Here is a 14,557-nt window from a genome sequence, read left to right on the forward strand (position 1 = left end):
CGGATTGTCAATATTCTTTTCCATTCTTCTGCATATTATTCTTGTCAGGAACTTGTATGCAGGCGCTGTTAAGCTAATTGTACAACAATTCTCTCACTTGTCGGCTCTTCCATTCTTCGAAACTGAGTGGATCAAGGTTTTCCGAAAGTTTGATAGTACACACACAAAAAGAAGTTTTGCATCACCGCGGTTCCCAGAACTCCTGAAGATAAACGTTTACTGTGGATATTGTATCACAGACACAATCCCTTTGACTGTTCAGAGATGTCACTAAACCCGCCCAAAGACAAAAACAACGATGCATGAGAAGCGCCTATTAGACGGACGGGGTCCGACAGCCGATCAGTTCCAGCCATTCCACCAGGAAGGAGGTACACGGCTCGTGTTGTCTCTAGCTCAACCATGCTTAGACGGTCAATACCGCGGTGCGATCGCGTCCGCATTGTTACATTGTGCCAGGGAGGGCTCTCAACAAGGGAAGTGTGCAGGCGCCTCGGAGTGAACCAAAGCGATGTTGTTTGGACATGGAGGAGATACAGAAAGACATGTCACGCTCAGGCAGCTCAAGGGCTACTACTGCAGTGGATGACCGCTGCCCACGGATTATGGCTCGGAGGAACCCTGACAGCAACGCCACCATGTTGATTAATGCTTTTCGAGCAGCCACATGACGTCGTGTTTCGTCTCAAACTGTGCGCAATAGACCGCATGATGCGCAACTTCACCCCCGACGTCCATGGCGAGGTGCATCTTTGCAACCACGAAACCATGCAGAGCGGTACAGATGGGCCCAACAACATGCCGAATCAACCACTCAGGATTGGCATCACTTTCTCTTCACCAATGAGTGTCGCATATGACTTTCAACCAGACAATCGTCGGAGACGTGTTTGGAGGCAACCTGGTCAGGCTGAACACCTTAGACATATTGTCCAGTAAGTGCAGAAAGGTGAAGGTTCCCTGCTGTTTTGGGGTGGCTTTATGTGGGGCCGACGTACGCCGCTGGTGGTCATGGAAGACGGCGTAACGGCTGTACGATACATGAATGCCATCCTCCGAACGATAGTGGAGCCATATCGGCAGCATATTGGCGAGGCATTCGTCTTCCTGGACGACAATTCGCGCCCCCATCGTGCACATCTTGTGAATGACTTCCTTAAGGATAACGACATCGCTCGACTAGAGCGGCCATCATGTTCTCCAGACATGAACTCTATCGAACATGCCTGGGATAGACTGAAAAGGGCTGTTTATGGACGACGTGACCCACCAATCACTCTGAGGGATCTACGCCGAATCGCCGTTGAGGAGTGGGACAATCTGGACCAACAGTGCCTTGATGAACTTGTGGATAGTATGCTACGATGAATACAGGCATGCATCAAATGTAAGAGGACGTGCTACTGGGTATTAGAGGTACAGGCGCGTACAGCAGTCTGGACCACCACCTCTGAAGGTTTCGCTGTGTGGTGTACAACATGCAATGTGTGGTTTTCATGAGGAATAAAAAGGTCGGAAATGATGTTTATGTTGATCTCTAGTCCAGTTTTCTGTACTGGTTCCAGAACTTCCGGATCCGAGGTGATGCAAAACTTTTTTTTTATGTGTGTATATCGCCAGTCTCACAGATTCTATATACCAGTGTTATTAGTCGTTTTGTTGCCACTACCCCCAATGATTTTAGAAATTCTGGTGGAATGTTAGCATCAAACAAAGAAGTGGTTTACAAGGCGCTTGTTCGAGCAATTCTTGAGTGTTGTTCATCAGTCTGGGTCCCTTACCAGGTAGGGCTGCTAGAAGAGGTAGAAAAGATACAACGAAGAGCTGCGCGTTTCGTCATGGGATTGTTTAGACGATATGAGAGCGTTACAGAGATGTTTAATAAACTTCAGTGGCAGACGTTACAAGAGAGGCGTTATGCTTCAAAGAGAGCTTTAATACTGAAATTTCGAGAAAGTACTTTCTGGGAAGAGTTAGGGAACATATTGCGCCCTCCACATACGTCTCACAAAATGAGCACAACGAGAAAATTAGTGAAATTAGAGCTAATGCAGAGGTTTACCGACAATCATTCTTTCCATGCGCCATTCACGAATCCATGTGGTTACTATGCTTCAATCTGAGTACCTTTATTTTATAAAAACAGCCGATACACATATTAACACAACGAAAATAAATATTTCCAAACATGGTTGGATTCAAGTGAAAGAAACTGCACTTAGTGTCGTCGAGAGGAGAACAATGTTTAACGGACTTGAAGACTGGAGCACCTACAAGATTTTCAAGTAAGGGGTTCCCACTTACATAATAAAGGCCTTTGTTTTACCGTCACAACAATGTAAAAACAACTCGTCTGCTGAAAATAAAAAGTATCTGCAACAGATGCTGCAGCATTTCAAAGCAGCTAATAGAACATTTTTCGAACGTTAATCAATTAAAATTGCTTTGTACTCTATAAAATTAAGAGAAGGATTAAAAATAAATTAATCACAGAACAATGTGTCTGTAAAATGTATCTGAAAAATGTTTATCATTAACCAAACTGATAAATCCTTGAGATTCCTTTCAGTGGCACTTACCTCTTCTTGCCGATAGCTGTGTGGCATTTAGCAAGTTCTGCGTTTTTCAGAATAAAATATGTATTTTCATTGATAAAAGGAAGGGAACTTTAAAAAATTGCAGGGCTTGTGTGATTCTTACTGTAGAAAAAATAAAGAAGTGTTATTGAGGCTTTCCCATCAAAATATTTTTGTCAAGACAAAAAAACAACTGAATAACTCGGAATTAGTCTTTGGCACTTAGCCTATTATTGATTTTCACTCTACAATTACAAAGAGACAAAAACTTGACTTCAATAAGCACGTTGAAGTGAATGTAGGTTGCAGTAGTTATACTGTGACTTGTGTAGGATACACTTGTGTCCAAAGCTGCATCAAACCGTCTTCTGTCTGAAGACAACAACAACAGCAATAACAACTACTCCCTATAACATGATTTTTCTAGCTGACAGTGGGATTCTACTTTTCGCAGAATCAAAATGGCGGGACTGAACTGTATGAGTGGTATGGCATATTGACGTTATACGTGGCAGGAAAGTGCTCTTGCCTAATATACATCTTCCTCAAGTAACAAGCACTGCATAATTAGCTTTCATTTCACTTGTATGTTTTGATTCTCTCACTTAGTTAACCCATTTCGACGAACAATCTCCAAAATTAAAAAAAAAAAAAAAACAGTTGTCACATTTCAGTGTGTTGCTAAGTGCGTCCAAAAGAAGAAAGTAAAATCATGCAGAACTTACCTCCCAGCTGTAGAGTTAACGTTAAGCGTCCCAAACAAATCACTTTTGACACCCAATTCCGCCAAAACTTTGCAGTTATTGGCAGCATTGCCTCCTGAACTCAACTTCCGATCAAGAACTCTGTTGAGAAATTGAAATCAAATATTAGAGAAGTGGGAACAAGAATTTAAAAAAAATGCTGTCGGATGACCATACCCAAGAAGCCAAACGACAAAAAAAAAGTCGGTTGGATGGCTGATGAATTGGTGTGTGTGTGGGGGTGGGGGGGGGGGGAGGGAGGGAAGGAGGGGGGGGGGGGGCTTCAGGCAGTCCTCAGGTGACAAATGAATGTCGCGACCACATATATAACGACATGCATCTTATAAAATGCCTGTAAATTCCCTCCGCCGAACTCTCATGTATAAAACAGCTTCAAATGTCTGATTACTTTACAAATGAGTTAATGTGTTAAATACTTGACGTTAAACATGTAAGTGAGAAAAAAGTTTAGAAAAGGTTTGATATGAAGTTTAAGGTTTGTTGGAGATCACTAAATGCTCTCGCTATGAAACAATAGATGTGTATACTCTGGCAAATTTACGCTCTGTTTTAAGCAAAAGTTAATTTTTCACGCATTCGTTTGGTCACGATGTCATTACACCTAAACTATATGTATATATTCAGGGCGTCTCAACTAAGAGTCGTGAGGAGTTTTTTCTCTGTTGTTTTGGGAGATATTTCCAATTTCATGTTTTGAATGTGTAGCTGGAGTTGGCCCAAACAGACAATTCTCATCACGTCTTTCATGCGAGACCCAGTGTAGACAGAAAGCGTCGGTTTGTTTCCTATTACAAACAAAATTATTCTTAAAACAAAATTTTAAGTGCCCTTTCGATAGAGCGGTCCCATGTTAGTCTAGTGAGATATTTGTTTTATTGATATGCATTACCAGGGACAGTAAAACACAAGGAATAATCAGTATTCCAGCAGCGATAGGATAGCTCTGGCCAGCATTGGCTACCGCCATGCAGCAGCGCTTCGCAGTCGCCCTTGAGTTCTTGTTATTCATCATGTTTTACTGTCCCTGATAATACATATCGATAAAACGAGTACCGTAATAGACTAATTTGGGACCACTCTATCGAAGTGGCACAGAAAACTCCGCTTTAAAATTATTTTGTTTGCAGTGGGGAATAAACCGACGCTTTTCATCGGCACTCGGTGTCGCGTGAAAGACGTGAGTTTTGGTGTATGTCTGGTCTGACCCCAGCTACACATTCAAAACACGAAATTGCAAGTATCCTCCGAAACACCTGATAAAAAAACGCCTAAAGACTCTAAGAGTCCCCTATACAAATAACATTGTAGATACATTCGGTGGTTTATGTGGATACTGTTGCAAAGTGTGTTGTTAATAGAGCTAGTAGTAAAGAAGCAATAAATAAATAATTAATGCCTGGTGCTCAAGTTTTACTGCATGAACAGCGAAACTATAGTAAGCGATAAACTTTTTCCTTTTCATGATTTCCTTAGGAGGAGGGATGGGGGTTGTTAGCAGAAAAACTTTCGTAAATATTTGAAATTACGTGTACAGTATGTAGGAAGTCGTTAATTGCTCTCACTCTCAAATACTAAATGATCAGAATCTGGGTCATTTTGGCTCTTTGAATTATTCTGCCTCAAGACATATGGACGCTTTCTAACTGTAACACTAGTCTTACTGTGTTAAACCTTTAACATAAGATTTCAGCTCTAAATGTGTGGATTATGACAGCATTTTAAATATTTAAATCTGGTCTGTATTTATATGAAATATTGAAAGTAAAATTTTTATTGTCCCTGGCAGTCGTTAGATAGCAACCTGTAACTGGAACCAGGTGACCGTGGACCAGTTTAGTCGTTTAGTAAGACAGATGAGTGTACAGACACAGAATATTGAAAACATTGCAAAGTTAACTGTTATTTGAAAAAGTGAGCGCAGCAATAAAATGGTTTTTACTATTATAATCAAACATTTGTGTAAGTGAAACGTATTTTAATGAAGGGAAAAAGGAAATTGTGTTTTGACATTTAAAATAAATTGCCATTTTGAGTCATATATTTACTGTTTTCAAGTGCTTCTGTTTTTCTTTACAGTGCATCAAACATCACAAGGTGGTTGCTTCTGTGTTAAAAGGTGCATCGCAAAGGATGAATCCATCTTTTCTAGTCTCTAGTTTCTCTCGTGCTCCGACAACCTAATTAAATGTCATACCTCTGCCCGAATGGTAAGCATACAATTGTCCATAGTGCTTGTAAGTGAACTTAAACATACCACTCTGTGCCAAAGGTTTCGTTTTGTCATTACTACTGAAAACCTTAGGAATGTTATTGTTATTTTATAATTAAGGCCTGTACATGCCGGATTTTACGTTTTTGTCTGACTATCTGGAATGTGCCAGTATATGGGATAGTGCACCAGTTTTTGTCATTGATTGTTCTCTATTAGCCAACGTAGGGAAACGGTGTTTTTAGCGCTTTTTATTTTTTCCTAGAAAGGTATGAATCAAATCAGAGCTAGACCCTTTACAGAAAATGTAAGTTTAATTGATTATAATTTGATTTTTAAATGTACATTCAAGTCATGAAACTGATACGAAGAGATGCACCGTGGAATGGGAAACGGCACGTATGTGTCTGTGGATAGTGTAAGCTTGCAGAGATTACAATTTCGGTAACTCTTGCGTTTTGTAATTGATAATTGAATGTTTTTTTTGCGCTAATCTCTGTGTTAAGGTTCAAGAAATTTATAGAAGTACGTTTGATTTGAATTTTATTATATTGGGAGTTTCAAAGTTGGAAGAACATATTTAACTGTCTTATGATACCAGTCCACATCACATCACCCATATAGCTGATTCAGTATTTAATTCTCCAACTCAGTGTCTCTTTCTGTAATACAGTTTATTCAAAATTCTCGGTGTAAACTTACTATCTCATTCTTGTACTACCTGAAAATAATCTTTTACCATACTTAAGATTCTGTTCGAAAGATGAAGCCCGATATTTCCATGTTTGGTCAAATACAAGAGCCTAAGAAATATAAAATTATCCTTAATACTATAACTTGTAAATCGTATAACCTAGTATATAGAAAATTAGGTGGTTGTTTATAACGATTAAAGTATCAATTAAATATAACATACATATGGAATATAACCACGAGAAAGCAAACAGTAGAATAATTCTGGTTATATTCACAGATTTTTTTAAAAATGTGAGCAAAGAACAGTTTAATTTTTCTCCAGTCATGAATAAATGAGAAACCATTACAATCCAGACATGGAATGAGAAATAAAGGCGGTTAGCAAACTGTTGCACAGAAAAGTCGTTCGACAGTTCTTTTGTTTATATCATCTCTAATATATCAAGTAATCTTACACAACGATAAGATACATTGTTTAATGTTGATCTAGTATCAGGCACGGCATCGTGTGTTTTGTTCTGTTGAGTGTAGGGGTAGTTCGACTTTCAGTTGTTATAAAGCACAACAGTAAGTATCGTAGCAATTGAAATGTGCTGCTGTGTTTGAAGAGTTTTCTTATGACGTAGTATTAACGAATATCTTCCTAATTCGCCAGCGTAAATTCAACAGAAAATAATGCAGTCGTACAACAGAATGTAGCAAGACTCCTCATCAGATGGAAGAACAATTCAACTTGAAAAAGAAAAAAGGCCCACAGACCTAAATATTGAAGAGGATGTTGGGAATGATAAAAAAATAAATAAATAAATAAAAATAAAAAAATGATCAAAATTGAGGATAAGTAACATTTGAAACCGCTGAAACACTTCTCCCTAGAGTGTACATAAGCCTCTGGTAATGATAGTTGAAATGCACCAGTAATTTAAGAACTAATTTTGACCTGATTGAAGCCAACAACTTTTTTAAATGAAGAAGTTTTTGATTAAAAAATTGTAAAGAATGGAGTGCATTTTGGATACTACACTGAGACATAGCCTAAGAAATACAGTCGAGAGTCACAAAGGATTTTATCATTTTTATGTTACTATACAAATAAAAATATTTCGTAATGAAATTATGAATCTGCTCATAATTTGATTTAACGTGGCACAGTATTGATCAATAACACCAATAAATGTATTGCTTCATTAGAAATAAAGCTGCAGGATAGCTTGGGTTGAAGAAAACAGGAACAGAAATATCTAGCACATTATAAACAGACATTGAACACTCAGCCTTCTTCTGCTGTGAGGAAAACACGATGACTAAAGAACTTGTGGATAAATTTTTCAATCATTTAAGTAAATATATAATAAATGACAGCCAAGTGAACTGAATGGTTTCCACATCAATCCTGTGACAACAACAAAAAGTACGAAGTATAAACATTCTTACGTTGTCTGCTTGGACCATTCGATCTCTAATGTTTACTGAACTTCCGCTGTCACAAGCCTATGTATTGGCGTGCTTAATCCGGAATACGTCGCAGAATTTACTTATTTAAAAATATTCCTTTCGTAAATAGCTGGCTGGAGGTGCAACTTCATTTGCAAATAAAGACAGTATATACTTGTTTACATTAGATAACAGTAACAGTATTTCGTACACATTTTTATTTAAGTACAGAATCAGTTTTGAAGGTCATTTCGACAGTGCAGTGAGATCGGTTAATTGCTAGAAATGATAACTTACGAAAAACATATTCGTTAAAGTCTGTTTTAGCGTTCCTCCTTGGGGTGACGTTTCATGTTGAATGAATATACGGTATGAAATAAATGTCAGACATATTTCATAACAAGTTTTTTATTTTATAATCTGCCACTTTAATTGCTAGAACTTTCTTTCCTTATCTAGCGTAAGTCAGTGAACTGGATTACTTATTGTTTTATGACTCGCGATAGATAATTTTTGTTTACTGTATTGATCTTAATACTGCGCAACTTGTGATGAACTGTTCATCACCAACGTAGCGTTTGCGCAGTGGTGAGACAATGTGGAGACAAATACTGCTGAAATGTCAGAGAAAAAGGAAAGCATTTATGTGCCAAACACGAATCAAGAAGTGGATCATACAGAGACGTGTTGAAACATTTATTGAAATTAGCCCTCTTGTTTGAAATTTGCATTTCTGTTTCTAGTCCTAACATATCTATGTTACGTAGGTTTCACCTGGGAACACTTCAGAAAGACTAGTGGCGGCTTTATATTCTTTTTATCAAACAGGACAAGTACGAAAACAATCAGGCACTTAAAAACTATTGCTTTTAATAAACAGCACGAATATTTACCTTAAAACTGTATCTTCGACGGGATAGCTGTCGCAGTACAGCAGTTCGTCAAGGCATACCTTGCCAATGCAGAGTATTTTAAATTCATTCCCCGCCATTGTCTACGCACTCACGGCGGAGAAAACGTGTGGACTCTACGCTGAACAAAGTCGTGGATGATGTCTCTGAATCTTGAGGCTATCAACATACTGTATGCACTAGCACACGGCAAACATGGAGACAGTAGCACGTTACGTCATGCTTATCACATGGTGGAATTACCTCTTTACATTTGGACAGCTGTTCAAGGCAGCATGGCCTTCACTTGGATTGCTGTGCGGCTTTTGTATGTGAACGTAACTCTATTTCGTGCACTTGGTTGCTGGCGACATCTGTGCCTTTACAAAACGAACGTTGAATCGAGAAGCAGAGGTTATCAGCGATTAGCAGGTCAGGGACCTAGGCCAAGAGTCTTCCCGTGATGAGAACTGGGAACGTGCTCCCTACATACAACTGTCTGCTACCAGTAAAGGGCTTGATTATCACTCTATTTAAAGCTTAAAGGTTTACCTAAAGTAGACGAATTTATATGCAGGAAAGATCATTAACATTTAGATATGCTCCATGCATAGAGCGAAGTGTCTTTTCTGTCTCAAGCAATAAATAAGTGTTCAAGGTTCAAGAATAGAAGGCTGAAATACTTTACAATTACGAACAGCGTGTGCGTGTACAGTGTGGTCAGTTCTATTTGAATATTATCGGCTGTAATAAACCCATAACGCTATGCGATAGACCGTAAGATTTGTTTTCAATTTCCAACAAACACATTTGAATATGTCATTGACTATTAGCGACAAATACACTCTAAAACAAAACAAAAAAAAAAAGACACACCACGAAGGAATTATACGAATGGGACGAATTCGGTAGATGTAATGTACATGTACAGACAAACAAATGATTACAATTTCAGAAAGAACTGGATGGTTTATTCAAGAGAAAGAGCTTCACAAATTGAGCAAATCAATAACGCGGTGGTCCAACTCTGGCTCTCACGCAAACAGTTATTCGTCTTTTGAATGTTTGGTAGAGTTGTTGGATGTCCTCCTGAGGGATATCGTGCCAGATTCTATCCAACTGGCGCGTTAGATCGTCAAAATCCCGAGCTGGTTGGAGGACCCTACCCAAAACGCTCCAAATGTTCCCTCTTGTGGCGACATCCAGCGACTTCGCTGGCCAAGGTAGGGTTTGGCAAGCACGAAGAAAAGCAGAAGTCTTGCCGTGTCCAGGCTGCGTTACCTTGCCGAAATAGCCCAGGATGGTTTGCCATGAAGGACAACAAAACGAGACGTAGAACATCATCGACTTCTCGCTACGATTTAAGGGTGCCATGGATGACAACCAAAGGGGTCCTGCTGTGAAATGAAATGTCACCCCAGACCATCGTGATTATGGGGCTCTATGGCGGGCGACAGTCAGGTTGGTGTCCGACCGCTGTCTCGGGAATCTCCATACATGTCTTCACTGATCATCGGGGCTAAGTTCGAAGCGGGACGCATCACAATTCTACTCCATTCAATGAAATTCCAGACACAATGTGCCCAACACCATTGCAAACGGACTTGTTGGTGTACAGTGGTCAATGGTAGGTGGCGCAAGGCGCCACGAGGTCGCTCCCTTTCTCTGAGCCACGTATTAATGGTCCTTGTGGTCAATGACGTACCAGTTGCACGTCGGATCGACAATAATAATGAACCCTGGGCTCTGGGTGCCCCTCTGACAATTGCTCTGTCCTCAAGTTCCGTCGTCTCTCTAGGTCGACCGCACCCTTCTTGACACTTTGTTCGGCCATGATTCATATATTCCGCCCAAACTCGTCGAATAGTGGCATCGCCCCTATTCAAATGTCGAGTGATTACTCCAACCGCTTTCGTTGAGCCCAACAACACGTCCTCTCAAATGCTGACGTCTGCCTATATTGTTCACGTGCCTGTCTGCGAGGCATGATTACTGTTCAAGTACACAGAATAAAATTTGCAAAGTCTTTATGCCCTGCTATCGAGATGTTCCCTGTTTACTATTCTTGGCAGCTGCAGCGCTACACATTCATCCATCTGCCGCCAAAGTTTACAATCACGCATTTTCCCTCAGTACCTGGATGGATATTGGTTTGTGACCAATTTGCATAACTCCTTCTTGGTGCCCCGTTTTTTGGTCTTAGTGTATAAATAAAAGACAGTAGTAGAAAGCATATCACTATCAACACAACCACGTGTCCTCATTTCATGTGACACTGTGGAGAGATTAGGGATTTAACCCAGGACATTGGCGCAAAGACTGGCGATAGGCAGCTTTACGCTCTCCACTTGCTGGCGAAATACTGGCAGTGAAAGATTCATCCACCACTGGTGTACCTCCCAGTCGATTTCTACTTCACAAGCGCGTGTTAACTACCTCGGATGTGGAACGGTGTTTTGGGACCCATTTTGATCTATGATGACTCAGTCACCTCCCGCAACATCGGGAGACTGGCCAGAGCTAGAGCTGAGGCATTTAAACCTCAATCAGTCGTGTAACAGATTTCCAAGTAAGATTTATGTCAGCTAGCCTCATGTCTGTGAAGTGTCCCACACCGCGGTCTGGCACAACTGAAGAGCACAGGAGAGTAGTGGCGCAGTGGGTATACTGGATCAAGCGGCCTCTTGTTCTTGTAATATAAACAAACTGGCCATAAGGCTCCACCCACTTAATAACCCTTATGTAAACAAACCACACTTCTGCCTGAGGCCCATTATACAAAGAAACCATCTGAAAATGCTTTTAGTCTTGTGTAGATAAACTGCTAACCTGGTTGCAGCCCTTATATAAATAAAACAGCCACCTGACACTTTTACCTTAATCTGTTTACGACCCACAGCTGTGATCTTAATTATTATAATTTATGATCCAAAACCCCCACCTCCCCTCCCCTACTCCCTTAGTGCAGTCCTATTGGTGGGGTTGACCCCCCTGACCACACATCAGGGTATGACAATCAAGAGATGGACTTACCATTCTTGTTATGTACGTTGGCTGATCAACATCATGAAGTATCTTCAGCAGTAGCAGCAGCAAATTCTGGTGATACTCGCAATTTGGTTTTGCAAATTGCAGCAGAGCATTGCAACCAATGGTATTTTCTGCAAACATGCCAACGTATAACGCTATTTACAGTTGTGGGGAAATTCCTTAAAAGTCTGACCATTTTCTCCCAGTATTTCACAAATACCCACTTTTCAAGAAGACACACATTAATATGAGGCTTCAAATATTTAACAAATACCAGCACAGTGCATTATTTAAACAAATACATTAAAATCCCAATGTTCTAATGTTTAAAAGTTATCACAGTGCAAAAATACTCTTTTGCTAATTACTAAGTCTACATTTCACTGTAAGGAATCACCACTGTGTTATTAATGTGTTAAAAACAGTACTGTCACTATTCAAAATGCTTCAAATGGCTCTAAGCACTATGGGACTTAACATCTAAGGTCATCAGTCCCCACTGTCACTATTAGACTGCCTTAGAGTGCTCTGTCGCTATAAGATTATGGAAGACTTGTAAATAACAGCATGAAATCTAAGTTGAAACGTTTCTACAGGCATGTAGGTACACACACAACTAACTACACTTGTACTGCTACCACCACCAATGGGGTTTATTTAAATTAAGCAAAAAAAATATGGAGGCCGTCTTCAGTGCTCCATGCAGTGAATCCCTAATGCACCTCACCACCTAGCGCTGACTGGGAGCAGCACTTGTCTTCAGTACAGCCATCGAGTAAAGGCTCACCACCACAGTGCACATTGAAGCCTACAACTGTCATTGCAAGTGCATAAACACATTAAGAGTGCAGACTTTACATTGTCTTGACAGAAGACTGAGCTCTCCAGCTCTCCACCGCACTCCAGCACCCAACCAATGCACAGGGCCAAATATGCAAGACGCAATACCATTCCCCACTGCTCCACCCAAGTCTTTCTGAGATCCTTCCATATATATTACCATAATTAAATGAGAAATGAGAGCTTCATTCACTTTCTTATGTAATTCCCTTAAAATTTCATCTTTGCTCAACACAGCTTATGCACAGTATGTATAAAACAGATATTACAGAGCACCTAACATACGCAGTTCTACTACTTTATCTTCGCAGAGCACACTCGGTAGCAATGGGCTAAAATGTATATGCTAAACTATACATGAATAATACAGATGTAAGTCATTCTGTCAGCTTAATAGAGTGTTGGTATACAAATTACACTGAATACAACATCAGTTCTAAGTGACACAAGGCCTTTATAGTTTTCCAGAGGTATATGAGTTCAAATGTTTACGAAATTCATATCAAATTACGGTTTGGTAGATGTAGTATTTGCCACTCATTCTCACAAAATGATCGTTGCTGAATTTATCAACCAGTAACTAACGTTACAATTATGGCAGACGGCTCTCTCTTTATTTCCCTCATAGTGCATTGTGTGTCATTCCCCTAAGAGTCATCAGGTATGTTTTTCTCTACTGTTTCACTATATATTTGCAATTTTGTATTTGCAGTTTGTAGCTGGAGTCCACAAAAACAAATATCACACATCAGGTACTTCATAGGCTGCAAGTGTCGACGTAAAGTGACAAATTGTGTCTGGTTGTGGTGAACAAAACTTTTTTATGTTATCATTGGATAGTGCAGTCCCAAATTAGTCTAGTGTGATATTCGTTTAATCAGTATCAATAGGGACTTTCAAATATGTCTGGATACTTACTAATAACACTCACATTATTGCAGTGATTAGAAATACAAGCTCTCTTTCTTGCCAGTGTCATTGTGCACTGTATGCTGCTAGGGATCCTCTGATTGGGAACACTGCTATGAGTAGATCATATTTTTTCTGTATGCTGCTAGGGATCCTCTGGTTGGGAACACTGCTATGAGTAGATCATATTTTTTCAATATAACTAATGTGAAATATATATTAAACAAGGTTCCTCAATGGAGAGCTACATAATATTTTGAAGATGCAGACCCCCAGTTAGTTTACTGCGATCAGTATATATTAATAGGGACATCAAAATCTGTAGCATGCACTGTCTCCATGCTCAGTAATCTGCTTTACATCTGGGGAAAGAAAAATGAATTTAATCCTTACAGGTGTGGATATTTTTCCAATACAACACATAGAACAAGCCTACTGTTCATTTTCCCCACATGCTATTCGAGAGTGGAAGAACTTTAATATCAAATTTAGGGTATGGATAACATATATCTCTTCCGTCTGCTGCAGAAGTCTGGAAGTAATTTCTTTCATAATCATTAGCCTAAGTTTCTTAGAGTCATTGCTCATTTTCTTAAGATATGGGGAGTAACAGTGTTTGTGGGAGCAGTTTATGATGTGTCCTTATTTTAATGTATGGGATAACAATATATACAGTGCCCAGTACATGACATGCTGATACAAAGTAGCCATCCTTTTTTAAGAAAATAAATGTTTCGTAATATTCTCGACAACAAATCTATACTAAAAACAGATTATCTACACCACTCCACCTCAGGTGTATTTTAGAGTATCACTGCATGGTTCTGCTTTTCCTTAAATTCTTGTCATCGACAAATGATCCACTAAAACTGGTCTTCAACATACAGCATTTGATTTTCAACATACATCTTCCAAATATTGAAATGCAATTTGCTTGTTGTATCCCCAGCTTCCACCTTACTGATTTTGAAATACAACAATCTTATTGTCGTCAGCACTTCTGTTCATGTAATTCCTACATCACAATGTGGCAGTCTTCCAACAATGTACTAATCTATCATTATTATTTCTATAATGGTGAACTCATTATGTGTGAAGCCATTGTGGAATTTATAGTTTGAGGCACTGTGGAATTTCCATGAATTTCTGAAGATGACAAACACGATTAATCATAGTTTACTGAACCACCTCCAAGAACTTAAGAAATTC

The 14,557-nt window shown here is 39.5% G+C and overlaps 1 protein-coding gene across 1 annotated transcript in view; it reads right to left on the bottom strand.

The window, feature by feature from the left end:
* Nucleotides 1–14,557, bottom strand: part of LOC124606046 — a 73,078-nt gene that overhangs the window by 20,862 nt on the left and 37,659 nt on the right. The window contains exons 6-9 of the mRNA XM_047138008.1: nucleotides 12,327–12,413; nucleotides 11,603–11,730; nucleotides 8,573–8,631; nucleotides 3,302–3,421 (exon numbers count right to left, since the gene is read on the bottom strand). Of these exons, the coding sequence (XP_046993964.1) occupies nucleotides 3,302–3,421; nucleotides 8,573–8,631; nucleotides 11,603–11,730; nucleotides 12,327–12,413 (394 nt within the window). The remainder of the gene's footprint in view (nucleotides 1–3,301; nucleotides 3,422–8,572; nucleotides 8,632–11,602; nucleotides 11,731–12,326; nucleotides 12,414–14,557) is intronic.

The sequence above is a fragment of the Schistocerca americana genome, chromosome 3 (assembly GCF_021461395.2).
Source record: "Schistocerca americana isolate TAMUIC-IGC-003095 chromosome 3, iqSchAmer2.1, whole genome shotgun sequence".
NCBI lineage: Eukaryota > Metazoa > Arthropoda > Insecta > Orthoptera > Acrididae > Schistocerca > Schistocerca americana.